The sequence below is a fragment of the Zingiber officinale genome, chromosome 7B, assembly GCF_018446385.1.
Source record: "Zingiber officinale cultivar Zhangliang chromosome 7B, Zo_v1.1, whole genome shotgun sequence".
In the NCBI taxonomy this organism is placed as follows: Eukaryota; Viridiplantae; Streptophyta; class Magnoliopsida; order Zingiberales; family Zingiberaceae; genus Zingiber; species Zingiber officinale.
The window spans coordinates 11,160,119-11,170,621 of record NC_055999.1 but is presented as its reverse complement, the minus strand read 5'-3'; the positions used below and the strand labels follow the sequence as shown (position 1 = coordinate 11,170,621).

The following is a 10,503-nucleotide window of genomic DNA, read 5'->3' as shown; positions in this document are numbered from 1 at the left end:
TTTAAAAACTATAATATAATTAACTTAAACTAAAAACTGAATCAAAGTGAATTAAACTCGAAACATGAATTCGAATTTAACATTAGGAACCTACGAAGTAAACTAGGAATGTTAGACAAGGACACTTATTATAAAATAAAATTTTAAGTGAATTATAAATTCTAGAAAAATTATTTACTTATGTTTTCAAAAAAAATTCTCATTTTTATAGTGTTGTAAAATTATTTTGGCCTTAGTCTAGATCGAACTAATATAAAGCATGATCCTATAGATCTAGGAAATGAGCATCTCACAAATACACTAGGTCTATCTTCATTATATATTCAAAAACTTAGAATGACATGAAATACGTAGTATAGGATCGGAAAGACACTAGAAGGGGGGGGGGGGGTGAATAGTGATCGTTAAAAATCGATAGCGAATTAATAACAAGTACGCAGTGGAAGAAAAGAAAATAGAGAAGTCAAGCGCTAATAGAAGTTAGTTTTCCTTGGTTTCGATGACTCAGCCTTCGACGACTCTTACTCCAAGGCCCGCACTCGACGAGTGCTTTCATTAGTCAATCCACTATTAGTTCGTAAATGTATTACATGAATTGGTTACAATAACTGAAAAGAATAATGTTATCAATACAAAAAAGAAATCTGACAGACACTTTGTTCTTCGAACTTCAGAGCAACCTTTCGGTGTTGTCGGAGTCTTTTCGGAGCAGCACGTAAGAGAGAAACTTACAGTAGTTGTTGTACTGAAACTCCTGGTCGAAGGCCTTTAAATAGGTCCATTTCGGGCTCTTAGAACTCCTTCGGGTGCCTAGACCTCGTGGTTCTGCCAGTCGATGCACTCCACATCATCTTGTGGATGATTTTGGTGGTTCGGGCGCTCGGATTGTCAGGGAGCCCGTGGCAGTCTCCAGACCGAGCTGGTCTGGGCGCCTGGACCCCCCCTTTTTCAGCACTTCTTCTCCTGTAAAAAAGGATTAGTCATAGGCAATAAAAATAGGTTCATCATGCAAAGCAGAGTTAGTACAACTCAACAGATAGGAGTAGTAATTAGATCTTGTCTCTTCGAGACCAGGATCTAATCAAGAACTTAACTTAGGGTTCCCAAATGGACCTAAGTTGGATCGACGTCTACAGTTTCCTTAACGGGGAACATATCCTCACTAGATCTCTCCTCCAGTTGCTTACCTTAACTTACCAACAGCAGCCACTTGACTTGCCTTTGCCCCATCAGGTCTTCCCGCCAGTTGTCAGGTTCGCAAATCCAACTAGACTTCGGCCTGTTGTCAGGTCCCACAGACCCAACTAGACATCCCACCAGATATCGGGCCCCGCGGACCTATCTGGACTTCCCACCAGCTATCAGATCCAACGGACCTAGCTGGATTTCAATCTAGTGTCAGGTCCTTCAAACCAGTCAACTCCTGCACACTTAGTAGAAAGGTTAGACATACACTACATCTAACTTGAACCTATTTGTCATACATCAAAACCAGATTATTAGTGCAACCTGCACCAACATGTAGGCCTTTTGCCTAGACTTCATATGCTTATATCAATGCATCAAAACAAGTCTGGGCTATAAATACAATAATACATTAATCAAATTAAGTAGTCCTTTTCCAGTAAATTTCTAACTGAAAATTAATACTTAACTTGACTAACCAAGTGAGCACTGCTATCTTCTGATAGTTAGGGTAAGGACAATTTTTAGATGAATATTATCTTTTTAAAATAATATCAAATTTAGAGGGAGGATATTTAAAAAACCACTTTAAAATTTTTTTCCTTCTTCTTACTATTATTTGTAAATTGGTTGATTAAACAAAAGGATTTTTAAAACTTACTTATACTTTGAAAAATATTTTAAGAGATGTTTTCGAAAACACTTTGAAAAGTTTTATAAAATTCTTGTAAAATTTATCTTTACAAAATGTTTTTCTTTTGAAAATTTTAATTTTTAACACTAGAAGATGATTTGCAAAATTTCTTCAAAAATCTTCCTAATTACTTTGAAGATTTCTTTAAAATTATGTAAAATATTTTTAAAATTATTGTTTAACAAACCTATTTTAAAAGGTATTTTTTAAAAATATATATTTTTAAATCATTTAGAAGTTTAGCCTTTTGCAAAATTCAAATTTAAAAATTTTGAAAATTTTGAGAAATTGCTTTCAAAGTACTTTAATTTTTTTTTTTTCATTTACTCCCTACTATAAACCCGAATTTTTCTGAAAAAAACTTTAGCTTTGTAAACTTTATTTACTTGAAAATATTATTTGCAATGGTTGTTTTCAAACTAAAACTTATTTTCAAAATTTAAGAACTTGAAATCATTACTTGAAAACTTGTTTGAAAAATTTAGTTGGTAAAATTTATTATTTTTTGCTAAAATTTTATTTAAGTTGTTTAAAAATTGGACAATTGAACTTTGTTTATTCAACTTTTATAAACAATTGATTATTTGTGCTTAATGAGTTGTATTAATTTTTGATGTATATTAAAGGACGAGGATTGAGGATAGTGGGTTAGATTAGAAAAATCCAACTCACTTAAATTTTGCATTACATGTTTAATACTTATTTGCATATTTTTCTAACTTTAACATACGTCGTCATTACGTCAAAAAGGGAGAGATTGTTAGCGTAGGTTGCACTAATAATCAGGTTGTAATGTATGGTAAATAGGTTAAAGTTAAATGTGTTATTTGTCTAATCTCTTTACCAAGTGTGCAGGACATGATGAGTCTAGAGGATCGGAACACCAAGCAGAAGTCCAGCTAGGTTGATAGCTGACATAAAGTTTAGATTGATTAAGATCTGGCAGGAGGAAGTCCAACTAGGTTGATAGTTGGTACGAAGTCTAGATCGGCTGAGATCTAGCAGGAGGAAGTCCAGATTGGTTGAAATCTGACAAGAAGTCCTAGTGGGTCAAGGAGACCTGAAGTCTACAATTGGTAAGTGGAGGTAAACAACTGAATGAATGATCCAGTGAGAACGCGTTCCCAATTGAGGGAACACTAGGCGTCGATCCAGCTTAGGTCCATTTGAGAAACCTAAGCTAAGACCTTGACTAAATCTTGGTCTCGAGGAGACAGAATCTAAGTCATAATTTGATTATATTTTTAATGTGCTAACTCTATTTACAAAATAATTTTTATGCTTGGAGTAACTTTTTGTTGCAGGAAAGAGAAAGACAAAAAATGGTCCAGGCGCCCAGAATCCGGACGCCCAAAGTTGTTCCGGGCACTCGGGCAAGCTCTGGCAAGTCCCTAGTCAGGCACCTAAGTAGTCCGAGAACCATAAAAAAAACTCATACAGAAGCTGAGTTGGAGTGCGACGACTGGCCGAATCCACGCCAATGATCCAGGCAGCCGGAGGGGGCCCGAGCGCCCGGAGGTGAATAAACTCCGGGGATGAAGTTTCGATAAGAGCTCACCACATCAACGCGGTCCAAGCGCAAGAGGGGCTCTCACAGAAGAAAAGAAACTAAAGTGAGAAAAATTACAGGAGCAAAGTGAAAACTCAATCTATCTATATATAAAAACAATGCTAAAGATAAATTACTGATTCAATAGTTCAATACAATTCCGACCACCGTGGAGAGAGCAAATAATATGTTGTAAAGTGTTCTTACCTTAGCAGTGATGACACATTTTCACCGTCTTTAGACAGTGAATGCGACACAACTACCCATTTAAAAATCGAAGAAAGTTGAATACAAAACTCATGAAATGGATAGCCACAAAATGTCACTGTAAGTGAACTCAAGGAACATGATGGATTACCCAGATGCAACATGCAGTTACAGACGCCAGAACTGGGATAAGAAGCAAAGATGAGCAGATGATGTGAAACAAAATCCAGGTTAAATAAATGGCAGCAACAACAGGAACAACAAATTAACAATGAATTCTGGCCCTATTATTATGTCAGATCTCAGACCTTCATAGCCTTCTATTCACATGCTAATTTGGTATCGAAGCTACTCAAGCAGATGGCAAAAGCCTGGAAGGCTGACAGTGGATATGCATAATCCATAGTAAACATGTCCTTTGCAACTTTTCCAAATTGAAGTATGACTTTATCATGATCAAATGGTGCAGCCTGTGATGGAGTTGGAGCTGCCGCAGCAATAAGCTGAAAGTTTTTTACTGAGGCCACAGTTACACGTCCTCGGAAATTAAGGCACCAACATTGCAACTGTTCATGCCACCTAGGAGATTTGTTTTGAAGAACTAGAGGCATTTCCTTGATCTCGTCAACTTTATCATTTATAACTCTAGCTGCGGCCATGACATCTGAGAAACGTGAACTACTAAAATCCAGGGAATGGTCCATGATAGATGATTTGGCAAATGGCATGCTTCGAAAAGAGTCGTCCAGTGAACGTGGAAGCAAATACTCTGGTTGACCTGGGACTGTGCCACCAAGGTCAAGAGCTGAGCAAGGAATTGAGTTCATGATGCAGTGGATCCGCCTTGGTCCCCTTGTTCCCATCACATTCAGTTCATACATCACCCGGGCTATATTGTAGCTGCCACTGGGCACTTTTGGCAAGACCTTTTTGGAGTAGAATCTACGGCTAGTTTTGCCTGGTTGGAAGGAAGCTACTCCATTATATGGTGGTTGCGTATCATAGATTACAAACTTGGTTCCAAGGAAATTGGACCTAAAATGTTATCTCAGACAGAAATATTAGAACCCAAGAATTTTATTAATAACAAAAGATACAAACTTAACTAGTTTTACCACCTCAGTTTTCCAATAAAGGTATTACTTGATCTTGATATATTGGTAGAATCGGTAGATATTATGTATTCTGTACATGTTGCACGACGAACTCTCTTAGCTGATAAAAGGAATTTACCATTCTCAACCAGCATAGCTGCGGATTGCAAGGCGAATAGATGAGTTTCAGAAAAACAAATTGTTAAGACAAATCAACCATCTCAATCAGTTTAGCCAGGCAGAAACTATCACTGAAGTGTTCAGAAAGAAGGATTTCAACGAGATATAAAAAAACAAAAAGGTCCTATGAACTTTTTTATAGCAATGCCCCAAGGAAAGCAACAGAAGCTCAAAAGCTTGATGTTTCTAAAATTCAAATTCAGTACATCAGGAGAACCTAATATTAAATATCTATATATGGCAACGTGACTACCAAGACAAATGGAGTAATCCAGGAAGTTGGAACGTAAAATGTCTAGATCTCCTAGGCGCATAATAAAGGAGAAGAATCACACACTGGCTATTGAAATAAAAGGCACACATGTAAGAACTGATGCAATATGGAATCAAAGATGTGATGCGTAAATCTTGTTCAACCACTGTTTCAAGAAGACCTTGGAGATTATGAGAAGGATAAATTGGTACCTCAGAATGTAAATATCCAATTCACTGGAAAAACCCACTACATATCAGTTAAATCCTTTTCTTATATTCTTTAAAAAAAAAAAGAAAAAATTGATCCAACTACTCAATTCTTTACCTTTACAAAAACAAATTTACAGTTGATGCTCTAACAGTGTAATGTGCAGGTAGGTACAAATGGTCGTATAAAAATATCCTTAAGGATATACAAAATTGGAAGCACAGAAGAACTTCATATATGCCTCAGAATGAGAGGTTTACTAATACAATGTTTTATGGTCAACATTAATGCATATATTCTCCCTTTCAGTTGAGAATAAAACATCTTAAATCATCAAGCTGACAGCATAAAACTAGAAAGAAAAGATTGATTTATTCAGTAGGTTAGCTTACATCTCTCTTAAATAAGAAAATCTTACTGATATTAGGAACAGATTTGTAAAACTGGTATCCAATTAAGTTCAGGATACAAACTTATTGTAGCCAGTATATCATGCTTTCCATCTGTAAAATGTAAATTTCAGTGACAACGAATTGAGAGAGACGCAAACTTGCTTTGTACAATCCTTAGGGAGGCTCAAACAGAAGTCAAGATTACTTTCAAGTACGGAAGGATAAATGATTGGTAGACAGTGTTGTGTGGATATCCAATGCGGCAATGATTTTATTAACCACTTAAGGATGGTGGAAGGGGAAGAACTATGTTCTTAACCTTCACCATCTGCTAGATGCATAACTATTGCCTGCTAAGCACAATATCATACAAGTAGACCATAATTCTGTAGTTGCAACTTGCAATATCATTGATCTTCCAGATCAATGAGCACACAATTTATATTAAGGAGGTTGTCCTCCAATATCATGCAACAGTATTCTGCCAATACGACAATAGTTTCCAAATAAGCTAAACATATCATAATATTTGAATAGGTTTCCTTATCTACTTTGCAATAACCTCATTCCAACTACAATTTGATTTCACATAGGAGGTTTTTTAAAAAGAAAAAAAAAGGGTGTATTTGAAGAAAAAGAATCTAGATATACTAGGTGTCTGGATGAAATTGAGGGGAATGCTAGCTTACCAGGGCTAAGACAAAGGTAAAGATGGTAAGTTAGAGTAGATTTATCCCTTTTTATAAAACACTGGATGATACCATCTCGTGGGCCAGCCTGCAAATTCACATACATCAGTTCCAAATTACAAGCAAATATATAATGTATCTTTTTATGTAGCATTTCAACTTAGAATTTGGTTTTGTGGTCTGTAGCAACAATACACTTTTTTGTCTATCTCAAATGAGAAAAACTGAAACTAATATCTCATCATGCTCAAACGAAAACCAGTCATTCCCTAATAGGAAGGGAAGTGTTAAGAAAATAACCTGCTTCAAAGACACTGGAAATGTAAGCTTTCCAGAGAACTCAGGCCTCTTAACAATTTCTCTACACATTTCCCTCCATGACTTGCAAACAGCCGCACAAGCCACTACGTTCTTACGAGAAGGCCAGGTGCTTTCACTGTCTTCCAACCTTTTAATCACATCATGAAGAAGCTCCGGAGGGAGGCTGGCCCAACAACTTTCCTGAGCTACAACTACAGTATGGTGGTCGTGAATCTCATGTACAGCAGCCTGCGATTTCCCTCTGTGATGACCTGAGAAGCGTGCCTCAAAACCACGTTGAGATAAGCTCCCAAAACTCTCTCTTACATCACGAATAATACTATGAAACGGCATTTATGCAACAAGGGCAAATACAGATCCTTCCCAAAGAGCATACAGAAATAAGCTGCAGAAGATATGAAAATCTGATTACCAAAACATTATATTTTGAAATGAACTTTGAACTCAGACAAACCAACCTTCAGGTGTTCATTACCACGTCAACATGAATCTTCAACGCTTCAATCCAGCAGAAAAGGAATAGGTACCAAATCATCTAGGTTGAAAAGTTACAGCAAGAGGATAAAAAAACTATGATTTAAGATGAAGAAAATGTTAAATGCAGTAATGCATGCCACTAGCAAAGAATTTCATTGTGCAAGGAACAAAACCCATACATTGCAGTCAGATAAGCAACTTTAAATCAGCCAACTAACGACCCGTATACCATCAATTGTAAACTATCGCTAATGCAACAAAAAGATACAATCAACATGTTAAAATACTCCATAGTTGCAGACTAAACTTTGGCTTTGATTCACATCAGCTATAAGCCATCAATTATTCTTTCAAGACAAATTTTCAAAATTAACTTCTACGCTGCTAAAGCTGATAAAAGAGCAGAAGGCGGCACAAGGAGAAGCAGAAAACTCTGGTCTATTTAACTATTTGTTACACGAACTAATCTTTGCCAACATAGGGCCAAATCTACCGCATGAAACCTGAGCCCGCTCCAAAAGATCAGATCTATCTTGTGGGGGGAATAGAAACAGTAAAATTCACGACAAAAAAGATCTCCTTTTTCTTGGCAATGGCATAAGCGGTCGAGGAGGACATTCCTCTGACAAGACAAGGTGAAGACATTAGAAATTTCTTCAGTAAATGGAAAGCCTAGATCACACAGAGAGAGAACTTCCGCACTAGATCAACAGAAGAACATGCATATTAAGCCAAAAGTAAACAGCCTTACAATTTCACAAAAACATATCCCAAATGCAAATGCAAATGCAAATAAATCGATAGCTTACGACAAAGCCTCAAGAATCGAACAGGAAATTCCTTCACAGTACCTAGAAACAATGGGTTACAACCCTCCCATGATTCAAATACATCCGAGTGAAGAAGCCCTCTCATTCGACCGCAGTCTCCTTCGCATCTAGATCCAGAAAATTCTCTATCGCAGGCTTCGGACTTGTTTCTTTTTCTCTGATAAAAAAAGGAGTTAAGTAGCAAAAACTAATTAAAATTGGCGGAGAGAGAAAGGGAGTAGATAACACTATAAGACTAAGTCGCCGAGATCAAATATTAGTGAAACAAAAATAAATTCGATAAAATAGAAAATTGTGACTCCCAACCAAAATAATATTAAATAAGCGGGAATATAAACGATTTATCAAAAGATTTAAATCTTTATAAGTTTATAAACACGATTTTTTTTCTGTTATTATTATTATTTTTAATGGAGAGTCTTTGCTTTATCCTCGGTGAACCTTCTCTCAGTTTAGAATCTCGTAAAAAAAAACATAAGCATCATTGGAATCTCAGCTTCCAATCTATTTATGGTAGTAAATAAATTCGACTTTCGTATAAAAATTTAATGTTAGATTTGGTAACAATTTATATATATATATATATATATTGTTAAATTAAATAAATAAACACGAATATATATATATTCAACTTGTTAATATTCGTGAACAATGTTGATGGATAATGTTCGCTAACAATGTTCATGAATAATATTCATGAACAATATTTATGAATTATATTCATTTATAAAAACTCTTATCAATATGTCAAAAAATAAAAAAATTTAAAATTAATAAATAAATTTATATTATCAAATTTAATGGCCAACCAAATAAGTTTAAAATATAAAAGTTTAACGCAATCAAAAAGTAATAACATTTAAACGAACTAAGCTCAAGTCAAGCTTAAACCAAGGCCAAATTTATAAAAATAAAATCAGACTAAATTTAAATATTTATTTTAACAATTTGATTATTTTAAACTCAATTTAACTTAACTTATCAAACTTGAATATTATAAAATTTCACTCCTAAATCTATACCAGGAAAGACAATTTTGTTCTTTTATTCCAAACAACACACTATAATATTCAAGTTATTAGTTTGGAAATAAATAATAATAGAATTAATCGATGAACAGAAATGTTTAGGTGATGTTTAGTTTTCTCCTAGGAATCCGAATTAAAATGAATATCATAATATTATAGAATGGGAATGAGTATGAATTTGGATATCATTTTTAAAAATAATATTTGATTAGTTGAATATTTTCAATCAGATTGAACCTGAATTTTCTTTTTTACCCTTAGAGGAAAATAAAAGAAAAAAATTAGATGGGAGAAAAAATTGAATGTGAGAGAAACATATGATAAGAGAGAATGATGAGAGAGAAAATGTGATGAAAAAAATGAAGAAAGGGAAAGTATGATGAGAGAAAATAAGAAGAAAGTGTATGATAGGAAAGATTGAAAAGAGAAAAAGTATGATGAGAGAGAAAGTGTGCTGAGAGAGAGAGAGAGTGATGGAAAAAATGAAGAGAGAAAGTATGATGAGAGAAAATGAAAGATTGAGGAGAGATAAAGTATGATGAAAGAGAAAATGGGTTGAGAGAGAAAGAGTGATGGGAAAAATGAAGAGAGAGAAAGTATGATAAGAGAAAATGAGAAAGTATGATGAGAGAGAAAGAATGATTAGAGAAAATGAGGAGAGAGAGTGTGATGGGAGAGAATGAAGAGAGAAAGTATGATAGAGAAAATGAGGAGAGAATGTGGAACCGCCACATCAGCGACCCCCCTAGAGCCAGTCCCACGGATATAAAGAGAGGTAAATGTAGGTACACAGCTGAAAATGAGACGAGAATTGTGGCAAAAGGCGAATACGCTCGCCCCCAGCGCCCCCCTTCAACCCGTCCCAAGGCCAACACGGAGGAGGTAAATTACGGGCGACTACTGGCCTTTGGAATAGTGACTAGCACATAAGGGAGGTATTTACCTCGGCTTTGCCGAGATTCGAACCTCATACTTCATTGTGACAACACCTTATGCGCTAGCCTCTAGACCCATCCGAGGGGACAAACAAGCGAATGATAAAGTGTGATGAAAAACGAGAAGAGAGTGTATAATGAGAGAGAAAGTGTGATGGAAGAAAATGAAGAGGGAGAAAATGAGGAGAGAGAGTGCGTGATGGAAGAAAATATAGAGAGAAAATGGTAGAAAGTGTGTGATGAGAGAGAATGAGAAGAGAAAATATGTTGAGAAAGAAAGTGTGATGATAGAATAAGGAGAGAGAAAATATGATGAGAGAAAACAAGAAAAGAGAGAGTGTGAAATGAAAAAAATTAAACAAATATACTAAGAATATTTTTGTCCAAAACTTAATTCACATTTCTATTCCATCAAAACACAAGGGAGGAGATGGGATTTCATCCATACCTAAGTTTTTG

At 35.4% G+C, this 10,503-nt stretch overlaps 1 protein-coding gene across 2 annotated transcripts; it reads right to left on the bottom strand.

Annotated features, from left to right (window-relative positions):
• Positions 1 to 3,631: 3,631 nt before the first annotated feature.
• On the bottom strand, positions 3,632 to 8,183 carry LOC122005288 (tubby-like F-box protein 14). 2 transcript variants are annotated; one of them, XM_042560275.1, is made up of 6 exons: positions 8,103 to 8,183; positions 7,250 to 7,309; positions 6,754 to 7,159; positions 6,454 to 6,541; positions 4,754 to 4,886; positions 3,632 to 4,670 (listed from the first exon to the last, which is right to left on the bottom strand). In XM_042560275.1, exons 3-6 carry the CDS (start codon positions 7,105 to 7,107, stop codon positions 3,956 to 3,958), a joined length of 1,290 nt encoding a protein of 429 aa, XP_042416209.1. In that variant the 5' UTR covers positions 7,108 to 7,159; positions 7,250 to 7,309; positions 8,103 to 8,183; the 3' UTR covers positions 3,632 to 3,955. The 2 variants fall into 2 exon arrangements, with proteins under 2 accessions (XP_042416209.1, XP_042416208.1); XM_042560274.1 differs by having other exon boundaries at positions 7,233 to 7,309; positions 8,103 to 8,167.
• Between the last annotated feature and the right edge of the window lie 2,320 nt (positions 8,184 to 10,503).